The sequence below is a fragment of the Castor canadensis genome, chromosome 18 (assembly GCF_047511655.1).
Source record: "Castor canadensis chromosome 18, mCasCan1.hap1v2, whole genome shotgun sequence".
Classification (NCBI taxonomy): Eukaryota; Metazoa; Chordata; class Mammalia; order Rodentia; family Castoridae; genus Castor; species Castor canadensis.
This window is the reverse complement of record NC_133403.1, coordinates 39879586-39895968: the sequence shown is the minus strand read 5'-3', so window position 1 is coordinate 39895968 and position 16383 is coordinate 39879586. Positions and strand designations below refer to the sequence as shown.

Below are 16383 nucleotides of genomic sequence, written 5' to 3'. Positions count from 1 at the left end.
GGATGTGGTTGGAGGCCTTTAATAACATCTCTGAGTCTAGTCAGTCCCTTCCCCCCTTCCTCAGCCTGCCTTAGAAAGCCCTTTCTAGTTTTGGAACATCCACTGTGTGGATGTGCTCACTGGGCTGATGGTTGTCACCTTTTTAATTACACAGGTTGGGTTACACCTGTGAAATTAAGCTTGTCCAACTGTGGAGAAGGTGACTTTATCACCAGTCTCCCTTTACTCTCTTATTTCCTTTGTGTCTACTGAAACTGATCTCCAAATTAACTGCTATAGTTTTGTGGCATGGCAGTGCTTGTGTTAACTAACCTGAGAAGAACTTAAGGGGCTTTCCACTGCTTTCTGAGCTTTTCTCCTGCAGCCCAAAAGAAGGTGGGGTAAATTCTTTTTTAAGGTTGTCAGCCCCCTTTGCCTCTTTACAAGAAATCATGGGTCATCTTATATCACTTGCCTGTGAGCCACAGGAATGGCAGGTTGCAGTGGGAATGTTTTGTGGGGGGTTAGTGCAGGGTGTGCATTGATTTCTCAACTTGGTCTGAAGGTCTGCCAGCCCACCTCAGTCCACCTGCTCAACTTCCTAGGCAAGATTGGCCAATTACAATCATGACAAGAAAAATGATTAAAGATTTTATTATAATTTAATGCAGTTTCCATTTCCAATAAAACTTGAGTTGTGGTCTAACTGAGCTTCTATATTACCTAGTGAAAGGATTGGGGCAAATTGCAAAGCTTTAGGGTCTATAGGTAAACATCCCAACAAATACAAGTGTAAAAGAGACATGAGTGTGAATTCACTGAAAAGGCATAAATGGCCAAAAACATGAGAAAATCTCAAACTAGTCATTGAAATGAAATTGAAAATATTGAAGTACTAGTTTTAGTAATCACATAGGCAGAGACGCTCATGTGTGTGTGGAGGAGAAGGGCATACAGCGCTGGTGGGAAGGTACTTGGCACATTCCTAAGGGTGATTCAATCATACGCATCAAAGAGCATAAAAGGACCTGTCATTTCTCTTTCTAAGGTTTTATGCCAAGGAAATAACTGGACAAGTATATGTGCAAAGCTGTGTGCACTAAGATACTCATTATAGCATTTGTGAGATTGAAATAATAGAGCCAATCAGAATATCCAAAACAAGGAAATTATACCTAGCAAAATACTATGATGGTATATATTTGTATTTAACTTATTAATTAATTTATTTTGAGACTGGGTCTCGATTTGTAGTCTAGGGTAACCTTGAACTCTTGTTCCTCATGCCTCTGCCCTACCAATTGCTAAAATTGCAGGCATGTATATCTATGCTCAACTAGATTTGTAACTATTAACACTGGAAAGATTGAATCATTATAAAATGGGTATTGAGTGCCTACAATGTGATAAATACGGTTATACATAATTTACAAAAATAATGTATATTGCTGTTTTTAGAATATTTATATATTTTCTATTTATATGCATAAAAGATGTCTAGAAGAAGATATGCCAAAATATTAACTGATTATCTTTGGGTAGGATTAAAAGTAATTCATCTTTTGTTATTGTTTACATGTATTGTAAGTTTTTCTCTAGAAGGAACATATCTTACATGTGGGATTTTATTTATTTTTTGGTGGTACTGGTGTTTGAGCTCAGGGCCTTGCACTTGCTAAGCAGGCATTCTGCCACTTGAGCCACATCCCCAGTCCTCATTTTCTTTTTCTTTTCAGTTATTATTTGGATAAGATCTCCTGTTTTTGCCAGGGCCAACTTTAGCCCATGGTCCTCCTACCTACATCTCCCATGTATTTGTGTAGTTTTTTTTGTTTGTTTGGCAGTACTGAGGTTTGAACTCAGGGCTTCATGCTTGCTAGGCGGGTGCTGTACCACTTGAGCTATGCCTCCAATCCTTTTTATTCTGATTTTGAAGATAGAGTCTTACTTTTTGCTCAGGCTGGCTTGGACCTTGATTCTCCTAGTTTTTGCTTCCCACTGTCACTGGGGTGACATTTTTTTCTGTTGATAGGAAGTCTCACAACTTTTTTTTTTTCCCAGCCTTCCGAATAGCTTAGGATGATAGGCTTGCACCCTGATGGGCTTGCACCCAGCTATTGCTTGAGATGAGGAATCACTCACTTTTTGCAGGTGCTGGCCTCAGACCTTGACCTCAATCTCAGTCTTCCAAGCAGTTAGGATTACAGGCATGAGCCACCAGCACTCAGCTCACATGCATAATTTGGAAGTTTTAATGACCAGCCTGGGCAGAAAAAGTAAGCAAGCCCCTATCTTAAAAACAACAACAACAACAACAGAGTGGATGTGGTGGTGCATACCTACTCTGATCAGGAAGATTGAGGTTCAAGACCAGCCTCAGGCAAAATGGAATAACCTATCTGAAAAATAAATAAAGCAAAAAGAGCTCAAGCTCGGTGGTGGAGCACCAAAGCCTTCAGTTCAAACCCTAGTACTCCCCTACCCCTCCAAAAAAAAGTAGAGCTGGAGGTATGGCTCAGGTGACAGAGCATCTGCCTAGCAATCTCAAGGCCCTGAGTTCAAACCTCAGTATTGCTAAATACATATGTACATATGTACAATAACTTTTAAAAAGGACACAAAATTCATTTTAAAAATGGCAGTTGGAAATTTGATAGTCTCTGCCTAGTTTCTTCCAGCTTGCTTCATCAAGAGCAGGTAGAGCCAGGTGCTGGTGACTCACACCTGTAATCCTTGCTACTTGGGAGGCTGAGATTGGGAAGACCTCTGTTCGAGGCCAGCCTGGTCAAATAGTTTCCTAGACCCCATCTCCAAAATAATCAGAGCAAAATGGACTGGAAGTGTAGCTCAAGCAGTAGAGCACCTGCTTTGCAAATGCGAAGTCCTGAGTCCAAACCTCCGTTCCACCAAAAAAAAAAAAAAAAAAAGAATAGGTGGCTCACGTGAACATCCTGTGTGTGGTGAGCAGGTGTGGCTTCATCATAGATTGTACGAATCAGATTGTTCCTTTCTATTTTAGGGGTGTTTCGCTGCAGCTGCTGAAGTGTTAAAGCACTTGAAGGAACGATTTCCACCCAATACTCAGCATGCCCAGGTAAGTTGCCTTTTATGTAACTTCGGGTTTATTTCTGAAACTAACGTGTTTTACTATAATGAAAAGTGGGTTATTCTTCCTACAGAAGAATGATATTGAACTAAAAAGGAAGTTGTCAAAGGATGACTACAGGGGCTAGAGTTGTAGCTCAATGGGAGAGTACTTGTCTAGTATGTATAAGACTCTGGGTTCCCTCCCCAGCACCACCAAAAAGAAAAAAAAGGATGCATATGATATGATGTTATTTGTATAAAGTTTAAATATGTACAAACTCATGCTATAAATCATTTAAGGACAAATTTGTATGTTCTAAAAGTATAGAAAACATGAATGGGAATGACAAATACTTTTATATTGCTGTTGAAGAATAATGTGAACATTTGCCATTTATACTTTTTTTTTCTTTTTAGCTGTGGATGCTATGTGATCAAAAAATACAGTTCGACAGAGCAATGAATGATGGGAAATATCATTTGGCTGATTCACTTGTTACAGGAATCACAGCTCTTAATAGCATAGAAGGTGTATATAGGTAAGAACCTTAGGAAACTCCATCCCCAGGATGAAGTAATATCTAATGCCTTTGCTTTTATTATATTTGTTTTGGGTGTGCAGTAATTCATTTACTTTATCTTTCACTGAGAAAGCTAAAGCTTTTTTTTTTTCCTACTTATTATAGGAAATAAAATAAGTGACAAACCAAGGAAAATAAGTATGTCCCAGAGATAAACACTAACACTCTGATAACTATAATCCTAGACTTTTTTCTTACATGCATAGTCACATAGAGTGTTTATACACACATTTTTTTTTTCTTTTGATACAAATTAAATCAGACAGTTTTTCCCTTGGGAGATTTGCAGTCTGAGCACTAGATCCTTGCCCCAGTGACTGTAGTGAAAACACATGCACACATCAACGTAACTCCTGATGTTGATTTTGATTCTCTTTCAGAAAAGCGGTTGTACTACAGGCTCAGAACCAAATGACAGAGGCACATAAGCTTTTACAGAAATTGTTGACCTACTGTGAGAAATTGAAGAACACAGAAATGGTGATCAGGTAAGGGGTCTCCAGTGTGTCCCACAGAGACATGGTGGTGGATCCTCTCATCTCGTTTTCCTGTTTGCTGTCAGTGTCCTGTTGTCGGTGGCAGAGCTGTACTGGCGATCTTCTTCCCCTACCATCGCGATGCCTGTGCTCCTGCAGGCTCTGGCCCTCTCCAAGGAATACCGGTTACAATACTTGGCCTCTGAAACTGTGCTGAACTTGGCTTATGCCCAGGTAAGCCATTCTGTTTGTATAGCACATAGTTGTGCTCGAGAGCTGCATTCATTCCTATTTTGTGGTATTGCAAAGAATAATACAGAGCTTTCATTTGTTAATATTGGAGGTCTAAAAGGTAGTCTCCATGTGCAAGCCCTCCAAGGAAACCTGTGGGTTGTGAACTTGGTGACAAGCTGACACCTCTCAGCAGTACTGGCTTTCTCAAGTTGTGTGTTTAATAAAGGAGACTTGCCTCTTTAGTGAGAACACTAGCCATGTCATAGCAGTGATGAGCTGGCACAGAGCGATTCTTGCTCCATTTAGCAAAAAAGGAATGTGAATACAGAAAAGACGAAATCCGGTGTACACTGAAAAGTGTGTGTGTATGTGTATGTATGTATGTATGTATGTTGGAGCCTCCTGCATGCTAAGCAGGCACCTTACTACTGAGCTACACCCCACAGCCCTGAAAGTTTTGAGAAATAAAATTGTATTTTGTTTCCTTTCTTCCTCAGTAAAAGCCATGCAGGATTAGATTCTGTTTATTTTTTACTATGTCCTCTGGTAGCTATCAGGGCTTCTACTAGTAGGCTTTCCATAAATATCATTGAATGAATTAATGCATATAGAACTCACTGGAGAAGTTTATTATTAGCTAAAGCAGAGGTTCTCCAAACTGACTATGCATTAGAATTATTGAGAATTTTATTTATTTTTGGTGGTGCTGGGGCTTGAACACAAGGCCTCTCACTTGGTAAGCAGGCACTCTACCATTTGAGCCTCTCCACCAGTCCTTTTTTGTGTTGTGTATTTTCAAGATAGGGTCTCACGCACTATTTGCTGGCTTCAAACCTTGATCCTCCTGATCTCTGCCTCCCAAGTACCTAGAATTAGAGGCTTGAGCCACCATTGCCCAACTCAAAAAAAAATCTTTTTTTTTTTTTTTGGCTGGGACTGGGTTTGGACTCAGGGCTTCATGCTTTTTCAAGCAAGTGCTCTGCTGCTTGAGCACCCCTCCAGTGTATTTTGCTCGGAGATGGGGGTCTCGCAAACTTATTTTACCCAGATTGAACTTCAATCCTCCCAGTCTCAGCCTCCTAGGTAACTAGGATTACAGGTGAGAGATGCTGGCTCCTACCACTAAACAAATTTAAGATATCTATATATCCAGCCTTGCTTGGGCCTGTAAAGTCAGAATCTGTAGGGATGCTAGTAAGGAACAGATTCTGGGACTCTATTCCTTACTAGCATCCCTGTGATTTTATTTTTAATCTGAAAAAGTCTTTCTTTTACCTTTATCTGCAATTGGCACGTAAAATTAATCATTTAAAGTGAGCAGTTCATTGGTAGTTAGTACATTCACAGTGTTGTACAACCACCATCTTCGTTACAAAATGTTTGTCTCACTCCACAATAAAATCCTGTTGCCATTAAGCAGTTTTTCTCACTTTCCCTCTTTCTCCAGCCCCTGGTAACCACCAGTCTGTCTCTGTCTCTGTCTCTGTGGATTTACCTAGTGTGTGATCTTGTGCCTCGCTTCTTTCATGTAGCATATTTTTGAGGTTTATCTACGTTGAAATTCTGATACATGTCTTTTATTGCCAAATGCCTCATTGTTGTATGATAATGTACTGTGCTTTGCTTATTTATCCATCCACTGGATGTACATTTGGGCTGTGTTCACAAGTTAGCTGTTTTTAAGAAAGACATATAAAAGTATAGAAGGCCAGGCGTTGGTGGGTCATGCCTTTAATCCTAGCGACTCAAGAGGCAGAGATCAGGAGGATCTAGGTTTGAAGCCAGCCTGGGCAAATATTTCTTGAGACCCTATCTTGAAAAAACCCATCACAAAAAAGAGGGCTGGTGGAGTGGCACAAGGTGTAGGCTCTGAGTTCAAGCCCTAGTGCCACAAAAACAAAAAACATTTAAACTGTCTATAAACGACCTAGAAACCTTTATTTTTATTATTTATTTTTTTTTTTGTGGTAGTGGGGTTTGAACTCAGAGCTGCATGATTGCTAGGCATGATTGCTACTGCTTGAGCCATGCCTCCAGCCTTGCTTCGTTCCTTTTAATGGCTGAGTCATATTCTATTGCATAGATAGACCACATTTTATTTATCCACTCCTCAGTAGATGGATATTTGGGTTGTTTTCTCCTTGTGGCTGTTAGGAGTCCTGCTCTTCACTTTCATGCACAAGTTTCTAGTTGAACACTAGTTTTTAGTTCTAAGATTGAAATTGCTGAGACATATGATAACTTTGTTTTAATTTTTTTGAGGAACTGCCAAATGGTGCACAGTGGCTGCATCATTTTATATCTGACCAGCAATGTCTGAGGGCCCCAGTTTCTCCACAGTTGCCAAGATTATCGAGAGTCTTAGCAGCACTTACCATGGGTGTGCAGTGGATCTAAGTGTGGTCTGGTATTCAGTTTCTTGGTGAATGTCTTTTCATGTGCTTATTGGCCAGTTGGATTATTATTATTATTATTATTATTATGGTTTGTTGTGACAGGGTCTTGCTCTGTAGTCCAGACTGGCCTTAAACTTGTTATCTTTCTGCTAGAATCTCCCAAATGTTGGAATTGCAGGTGTGTAATCCTGGCTGCTCACCACAGCTGGCAGTTTGTTCTTTTTTGTGTTGACGTTATTTTTTGTGGTTCTGGGGATGGAACCACAGCCTTATACATGCTAGGTGAGTACTGTACCACTGAACTACATCCCCAGTCCTTAATACTGACTTCTAAGAATTCTTTATATATTCTGAATACCTGATCTTTTAGGTAATATGTGATTTACAAATATTTTCTATCTTTTCATTTTTCTTGATAATGCCTTGTGGAACACAAAAGGTTTTCATTTTGATGAATTTCAATTTATAACTTTTCTTTTGTCACTGTGTGTTTGGTATCATATCCAAGAAGTCATGGCTAAATCTAATTCCATGAACATTTTCCCATACATTTTCACCTAAGAGTATTACAGTTCTAACATGTTCAGATCTTTGAAACATTTTATATATGATAATAGGGGTCCAAGATCATTCTTTTGCTTGTGAATATCAGTTATCCCAGTACTACTTTTTGAAGACTATTCTTTACCCATTGAATGGTGCTGGCACCTTTGAGGAAAATCATTCATAGGTGTGTAGATATATTTCTGGACTCTCTCAGAATGGAATGGTTCTGTTCTATTAATCTGTATGTCTAGCCTTATACCAGTTGTACCATAATGTCTTTTTTTTTTTTTGAGGCAGAGTCTCACCAGGTAGCCCTAGCTGACCTAGAACTTACTAGGTTGCTCCGGGTACCTCTACCTCAGCCTCCAGAGTGCTGGGATTACAGGTATGCTCTACCTCACCTGTAGATTTTTTGTTTGTTTTTTATTTTATGTTTTATTTTGTTTGCAGTACTGAGGATCAAATTAAAAGTGAGTCTCCTAAGTTTTGTTCTTTTTCTTTTTTGCTGTTACTAGTGTTTGAACTCAGGGCCTACACTTTGAGCCACTCCGCCAGCCCTTTTTTGTGATGGTTTATTTTGAGACAGGGTCTCATGAACTATTTGCCTAGGCTGGCTTTGAACCATGATCCTCCTGATTGCTACCTCTTGAGTAGCTGGGATTACAAGCGTGAGGCACTGGCACCCAGCTCTTCTTCTGGTTTTAGGAAGAATTTGAGAAGGATTGGTGTGTGTTCTTTAAAAGTTTGGTAGAATTCACTAGTGGAGTCATTTGATCCTGAACTGCTTTTATTTCTTCTTAAATCAGTTTTAGTAGTTTATGTCTTTAGGAATTTGTTCATTTCATTAGTTATTCATAGTATTTATTTATAAACCTTTTTATTTTTGTGTAGCTATTAGTAAAATCATTCCTGATGGTAGTCTTCTCTTTTATTCTTGTCCAGTGTGACTCACACTTTGTCATTTTGTTAATCTCTAAAGGAAATAAGCTTTAGTTTTATTGATTTTTGTTGTTTTTCCCTTCTCTCTTTTGTTTGTCTACTTTAATCCTTGTTTGTATTGTCTTTGGGTTTAGTTTGCTTTTCTTTTTCCCCTGCTCTTTTTCTGCTTTCTTATTCACTTGTGATCTTCTTTCTTTTATAATGCCTACCTTATTTATAGCTATAGATCTTCCTGAGAATGGCATCCCATAAAGTTTTATTTCATCGCATATTTTTTATACATTATTTCTAATATCCCTTGTGATATCTTTGTTGGCTCCTTAGATATTTAATTTCCTTGTTTTTAAATTTTCTAACTTCCTCATTTTACTGATGCTTTGTATGACTTCATTCTTTAAAAATTTACTCAGTGTAATTTTGTGATCTAATATATAGTTTTTTCCTGGAGGATGTTCCACATGTACTTGAGAAGAGTTTGTATTCTGATATTGTCGGACAGTATGCTTTTTGTGCCTGTTAGGGCTAGTTCATGCGTGGTGGTGTTCATGTCTTTTTTTCTTTTTCAGTGCTGGGGCCTTTTGCATGTTAGACAAGTGCTCTACCATTGCTCTGCGTTCCCAGCCTTGTCTAATTTTCTTATGAATTCCTGAAAAGTAGTATATTACGTTCTCTAGCTAAATGTGTATTATTAAATTGTTAAATGTGTATTATTCCTCCCTTCAACCTCCAATTCTGTCAGCTTTTCTTCTTCTTCTTCTTTTTTTTTTTTTTTTGCAGTACTGGGGCTTGAACTCAGGGCCTATACCTTGAGCCACTCCACCAGCCCTTTTTTGTGATTTTTTTCTTTTTTTTGAAATAGGGTCTCAAACTGTTTGCTCAGGCTGCCTTTGAACCTCGATCCTCCTCTTCTCTGCCTCCTGAGTAGCTAGGACTACACGTGTGAGCCACCAGGCCTGGCTCAGCTGTGTCTTTTAATTAAAAGTGAGTCTCAGCAGGGTGCTGGTGGCTCACGCCTGTAATCCTAGCTACTTAGGAGGCAGAGATCAGGAGGATCAAGGCCAGCTCAGACCCTATCTTGAAAAAAACCCATCACAAAAAAGGGCGAGTGGAGTTATCTCAAGGTGTAGGTTCTGAGTTCAAACCCCAGTACCACAAAACAAAATAAAACAGAAAAAAAGTGAGTCTCTTGTAGACAGCATAGTTAGTTAATTTTTAAAAATCTGTTCTGCCAGTTTCTACCTTTTAATTGGAGATTCAATCCATTTATATTTAATATCATTACTAATAAGAAAGGACTTCTAATTTGCTGTTTTTTTTCTATAAATCATATCTTCATTGTCTCTCAGTTCCTCCATTACTGCTTTCACGTTAAATAGATGTTTTCTACCATACCAATTTAATTCCCTTGTCATTCTTCTGTATTATTTTCTTAGTTGTTATCTCTACTAAATCTTACACTGCTCTTTTCCACTCAGCATCATCAATCTAAGAATATCAATGCTGAATCATTCAGTAAAGACAAACCTTTTGGGAGAGTACCTGCCTAGGTGCTCATAAGGCCCTGAGTTAAAATCCTAGTACTGCTAAAAAAGAGAAAACCTTTCTACAATGCGAATAATCTCTCCCTACTGTGTTTGTTGTAGTCTGAAATCACATTGTCACATACTATGTTTTCTTAGAGCGTGGTGCCTGCTATTGTGTAATACCTGTCATGGAGAAGTTAAGTCAGAGAGCCATTCAGGAGAGTACAGCCAGAAATGAAGCCCTTCCTGGTTGTGGGCACTGGGTATGGTGTGTACAGTGCTGTGTGATGTTTCTTTTTCAGCTCATCCTTGGAATCCCAGAACAGGCCTTAACCCTTCTCCACATGGCCATTGAGCCCATCCTGGCTGATGGGGCTATTCTGGACAAAGGCCGAGCCATGTTTTTAGTGGCCAAGTGCCAGGTGGCTTCAGCAGCTTCCTATGATCCACCGAAGAAAGCAGAAGGTAGGAAACTGTACAAAGATTGTTAAGCAGTACTATTCTAGAAAGCTTCTAGAGTTTAGGACTGTGAGGAGGAAAAGAATTAAATTGGGGACAACTTAATTGTTCACAAACACATATTAAAATTTCACACAGCATTTAAAACCGCTTTCACATGCATGTTTGGCAGAAGGGTTGAGGGCAAATGAATGGTTATTTTAACTCCATGCAGCCAGGAACCAGATAGAGATCAGGATTTAAGGTCTTTTTGAAACCTCACTTTATACATATTTTTTATCTCTTTAAGAATGGAGAGTATAAAAATACCTGATATTTGCTAAATAAAACTAGATACCAAGTTTTGAAAACTGTATGTGAGGTGCTAAATACGTATGGTGTTTTCCCCATTATCTGTCAGCTCTCGAGGCTGCCATCGAGAACCTCAACGAAGCTAAAAACTATTTTGCAAAAGTCGACTGCAAAGAGCGAATCAGAGACGTCGTTTACTTCCAGGCCAGACTGTACAATGCCCTGGGGAAGACCCAGGAGAGGAACCGGTGCGCAATGCTCTTCCGGCAGCTTCATCAGGAGCTACCCTCCCATGGGGTACCCTTGATCAACCATCTCTAGAGACCATAGCCCTGCTGGCCGTGTGCAGAGCATCACACTCTGGACTCATTCGTGCTTCTCCCTGCACATAAATGGTGGATGCATGACACTTTTGTCTGTCAATAAATTGCATTCTGATCATTTTGTCTCACTTTGTTTCTAGTATGTATTTGTTTTATTCTTTTTCTTTCCTTCTAGTAACAAAGGATTCCAACCTTTTGTTAATTAGTAGCTGTTTTGTTAACCAGTTCTATGTGGGGTCCTTTTGGGGAGTGGGCAGATGTTTCCATGGGCTTATTGCACATTTTCTTCTTTCAGGGCCTTGCACATGTTAGCCAAGTGCTCTGCCATTAAGCTATACCTCCACTCAGCTTCAGTGCTGGTTTTCATGAGGCTTGGGTTTCCTTCTGCAGCTTCCCTTCTCATGGCATGAGCAGGTGTCGGTGATTATAAGCACATGTCAGTGCCTGACCAGAGTTTAAAAAGGAAAAGGGATTGTTTGTTTGTTTCTTTTGCAGTGCTGGGGTTTGAACTCAGGGCCTAAACCTTGAGCCACTCCATCAGTTCTTTTTTGGGAAGGGTCTTTTTTTGAGGTAGGGCCTAGAGAACAATTGACTTTGAACTCTGATCTCTGCCTCCTGAGTAGCTAGGATTATAGGTGTGAGCCACTGGCGCCCAGCCAGGGAGAGTTTGTTTTGTTTTTGTGGTACTGGGACTTGAACTCAGGGCCTACACCTTGAGCCACTCCACCAGCCTTTTTTGATGGGCTTTTTCAAGATAGAGTCTCTAGAACTATTTTCCCAGGCTGGCTTCGAAACTTGATCCTCTTGATCTCTGCCTCCTGAGTAGCTAGGATTACAGGCTGAGCCACCAGCACCCAGCTCAGGAAAAGGGATTTTAATGCTTTTGGACTAATGATGAGAAACATTTCTGATTGTTGGCTTGATTGTGTATGTGTATTTGTGTGTGTGTGCGTGCATTATGCTTTTTCTATATTTAGCTATATGATATATAATATAAAATGAGAAGTTATGATGAATTAAGTCCAGGAACTCATGAAAAGGAGATTATAAACAGAAAAGGTGTGAAGCTCAGGAGCATAGATGCTTTCATCAAATACACAGTATGTACAAAATTATACACATATCTTAACCCAGCATGTAAGTGGAACCACCTACTCCCTCTGTTCATTAATTTCTTATCCTTGACTTCATATAAAAATGCCAAAGCAACAGCCACACCCAAGCATTCCTTTTAAAACTACAAGGAACCAACCAAATTTTGCAGTTTCTGTCATTGGCTCTGTCTCCATTAAATCTAAACTTTTCTAATGAGAAACAGTTTCTTTCCAGAGCTCTGAAGCAGTGAAAAACAGCTCCTGTCCACAGAGAGTGTTTCCTGGCCAGAGCCAGCTGCTCTGGAAACAGACTCAGTGTAGAAACAGAGACACCGATTGGTGTGTTGTTTAAAGTCTTTCCTTAACTTTATTTGGAGGTGTATTTGTAGATGGCAAAAATGAAATATTAACAGCCATCCAGTAAAAGGTAATTATTTCAGGAAACAACTACTCTTACCAAATTTTTATTATTATTTTAAATATATTTTCTCATCTGTATTTTTTTGTTTGTTTTGGCTTTTGAGACAGGGTCTTGTTATATAGCCCAGGCTGGTCTTGAACTCTTCATCCTCCTGCCTCAGCCTCCTGAATGCTGGGATTTCAAGCATGTGCCACAATGCCCGTCTGGTGTCTTTTGAGGGAACAAGGTGGGAGGTGCTGGGGACGGAATTCAGGGCCTCACCCTGGGTTCTACCGCTGAGTTATACCCTTAGCCCTGATCATGTCAATTTTGTTGTTTTCTTTTTTTAACTCAGAGCTTCATACTTGCTGGGCAGGTGCTTTATCACTTGAACCATGCCTGTAGTCTCCTGATGTCATTTTAGGTAAGATCCTTCCAGCCTATGGCAGAAATGCCCGTAACCACTCTGCCTTAGCAAAGGGTGGTCCAAGAGATGGGATCAGGGTTATTAGTGGACCTCACAGTTACCAGCATAGCTGGAAATCATCTGTAGAACTTGGAAGGCCCAGTGCAAAATACAAACATGAAGCCGCTATTAAGTAAAAATTTGAGGAGGTGAGGGTATAGCTCAGTGGTATTAAAGGATCTGGGTTCAATCCCCAGCTTCGCCCCCCCCCCCAAAAAAAAGAGAATTTCAAAATGGCAGTAACAGAGTCTTAAAATGAGTGTCCAGGGCTTTCTGAGCACAGAGTGGTTTTTACTGATAAAGCCAGACCTACCTGTCCCTGCTCTCAGCTGGCTGCACGTTCATCTTGGCAAGAAGGCAGAGCCTGAATCCAAAGCTAACAGAAGTCTGTAGTTCTCTGCTGTCCATGACTTAGACTTGTTGGCTGTGTCCCATCTTTAGGAGGGAATAGTGGGTCAAATGGAAAGTGGAAATACCAGAGTGACCCCTAAACTCAGAATTATCTGGGTGACAACTGGCTGTTTTTGCTGGCAGAGCATTTTGTGAGAGAAGGAAGTTAGTAATTATATAATTGTATGAATATTGTGGTTTAATATGAAAGGGTGTAGATTCTTAGCTAGTGAACTTTTTTTTGTGTGACATAGGTTTGAACTAGGGCTTCATGCTTGCAAAGCAGGCACTCTACTGCTTGAGCCACACCTCCAGTTCATTTTGCTCTGCTTATTTTGGAGATGGGGTCTCACAAACTATTTGCCCAGGCTGGCTTTGAACCTCGATCCTATCTCAGCCTCCCAAGTAGCTAGGATTACAGACCAAGCTACCTGCACTTAGCTGCCAGTAAACATTTGAGTCTATGTGTTCTCAAAAGAAGAAAAGAAAGGTATTCTGACTCCATGGGCCTGGCTGGCATCTGTTACTTAGCAGGTGTTATGTTGAGTGTTTCCTGCCCTGGGGTGGATGGGAATAGCTACTATTTACAGAATGCCCTTTTGTAAATTTTTTATTAAAATTATCACATTTCATCTTTACAACAATCCTAAGAACTGGGCAATAGCATTCTTTTTTTTTTTTTTTGGTGGTACTGGAGTTTGAATTCAGGGCCTCATGCTGGCTAGGCAGGCGCTGTAGCACTTGAGCCACTCTGCCAACCCTGCATTAATTTTTTTTTAACTGAGGCAGAAGGAGGTTAACTCACTTGCCCAACATCACACAGCTTGCCAGTTGCAGAGCTGGGATTCTAACCTACTATGTCCTTTAACCCTAATCCTGGAAGCTGCCTGATCTGTCAAAAAGCGCAATACTCTTTTTGTGAACATTCTTTTTCAGTTTGTTGAACTCCTAGTATTAGTTAGCACTTACCTAGTACACAGCAGAGTGAGACACTGCTCAGTACTTCACACATCCCATCTCTAGTGCTCATAAGCTCCGTACCCTCCCCATTTTTACACATGAGGAAGCCGAACCTCAGAAGTGTTGCCTGACACAGCCCTTTCCATGGCAGGTCTAGAATGAGGATTCGGTTCCACATGGGACAGGCTTTCATCACCAGGCCACCATTGTGTTCACCTGTCTGTCTGCCTGGAATATTTCTACTTGTTCGAAGTGTTTGAAATTTTGTCCTGACATTTTGGGTGTTTATACTGGTGTTTTTCTTCCTAGAAGATGTATGCTAATGCAAAGAGAGTCATCTTTGTCTCCACCAACTTCTTCTTTTATGATGCCCTTTATGTTTGGGTGTGGTAACCCTATGAATGTCGCTGCCTGTGGAAGGAAATTTCTCAAGGTCTTTTTTTGCTATTGTCATTCTGTTGTTCTGCTGAGTGGAAAAAGAATCTGAAGGATCAAATTCATTGGTGTTGTTAATCCTGCTCTTTGGTTCTGGATGTTCAAGGCTGGGGAGGTAGAACATTCCTGTGAACAATGCTGAGTAGAACACACGACACCTCAATACAGAAGGACAGAGCATTGGCAGGAGAGCATTGGCAGAAAGCTATCCTTGGGTGAGATCATCTTAAAGCCTTACATTTCAGCCCCCTCCCTGTATTGTTTTTAAAAGTTTCCTTTTGAAATAAGATACAGATGCTTTGTTTACTTATTTTCTTGGCAATCTGTGTTGTCAAGACAACAAGCTCTATTTGCCAAGAATAGGAGTTTCTGGTGTTCTTAGAGGGGGAAGACCCAAAAAAGCAAAGCTAATTCCTACTTTTGTATCTCTTAAGAAGAAAATGGTTTCCTTGTGTGGGAGGATTCTTACTCTAAGGGGCTGAATGTCAATGACAGGCAATTATGATGTTCTGTACTTTGCTCTAATTCACTTTAATAAGAAAGGCAGAGAAATTGATGGGGTTTTTAGCCCTGTGCTAAGTATATTAGTAGTAAAGCACTTAGATGTAAGGCATTGAACTAATATCTTTACACACATTAGTGTACTGAAACCCCACGCCAAGCTTGTGAGCTAGGGTCTATTATTATCCACATTTGACAGCTGGTGAAACCAACCTGGGAGAGATGGAGTCACTTGCCCACTAGTGGATGTGGGATATGAACTAAGTCTATCTGATTGTGGTATTCAGCCACAATGCTGAGTGTATACAAATATTTTGGATGTGGTATTTGTCTGAACTCCAGTTATTTATAGCTCTGTTGGCAAGTCAAAGCCCAAGAGTGGGTCTGGGGCTGTAGCTCAGAGGTAAAATGCTTGCTTAGCATTTATGGTTCCTGGATCACAAAACAAAACAAAAAAATCACTAGTGAGGGCTGGCAGGGTGGCTCAAGTGGTAGCATGCCTGCCTGGCAAACTTGAGGCCCTGAGTTCAACCCCTAGGACTTCTCCCTGCCCCCACCAAAACAATAACAACAACAACAACAAAAATTCTAAAAAACCTCATGAATGAGGAAGGAAAGAGTAAAGAGTGATTGAGCATTAAATAAATAGTCCACTCCTTGCCTTAGGAGACCAGACAGGGAGAAGTCAGGAGGACCTAAGCATTTCAGGAAACTTCCAGAAGGTAGGGAATCTTGGGCTGGAGTTTGGATTTGTATGGGGACTTTTTAACATTTCTTACATTGTTGGCTTTTAGGTTTACACAGATATTTTTCTGCCTGTTAGCAACAGTGTTATAATAAAACATAGGCAATTTAGTAACATGACAAACATAGAATTGTATATTTTAACAAGTCACAGGAAAAGATACCAAAATCTATTTTGGTTACCTTAGGAAATCAGGGTTATCAAAGCATTTATTGCCCATGGGCCAAATCTGGCATGCCACCTGCTGTTTTCATGGCTTGCTAAGTTAAGAATGGCTCTGAATTTTTAAATGGTGAGGAAAACGTCAGTGGGCTGGATGTAGTGGCCCATGCCTACAATCTCATCATTCAGGCCCTGAGGTAGGGGGATGACAAGCTTAAGGCCAGCCTGTGTTAGATAGCAAGTTCAAGGCTTTCCTGGGCTACACAGACTGTGTCTAAAACATGGAGCCAAAAACAACCTAAAGGGCAATATTTTGTGATGTGAGCTTTAGTTTTGTTGGGACACTGCAGGTCCGTTATTTACCACTATCTATGGCTGGAGGATAGACAGATGAGT

At 40.2% G+C, this 16383-nt stretch overlaps 2 protein-coding genes across 4 annotated transcripts in view; both read left to right on the top strand.

The window, feature by feature from the left end:
* Positions 1–10952, top strand: part of Anapc5 (anaphase promoting complex subunit 5) — a 35245-nt gene extending 24293 nt beyond the window's left edge. For all 3 annotated transcript variants that reach the window (XM_020156201.2, XM_074061100.1, XM_020156200.2), the window contains 6 exons: positions 2999–3073; positions 3484–3605; positions 4028–4135; positions 4210–4357; positions 10064–10226; positions 10621–10952. In XM_020156201.2, coding sequence (XP_020011790.1) covers positions 2999–3073; positions 3484–3605; positions 4028–4135; positions 4210–4357; positions 10064–10226; positions 10621–10832 — 828 coding nt within the window. In that variant the 3' untranslated portion in view covers positions 10833–10952. The remainder of the gene's footprint in view (positions 1–2998; positions 3074–3483; positions 3606–4027; positions 4136–4209; positions 4358–10063; positions 10227–10620) is intronic.
* A 3691-nt stretch (positions 10953–14643) lies between these two features.
* Positions 14644–16383, top strand: part of Camkk2 (calcium/calmodulin dependent protein kinase kinase 2) — a 52374-nt gene continuing 50634 nt past the window's right edge. The window contains exon 1 of the mRNA XM_074060933.1: positions 14644–14794. The gene's annotated coding sequence lies outside the window, so the exon portion shown is untranslated. The remainder of the gene's footprint in view (positions 14795–16383) is intronic.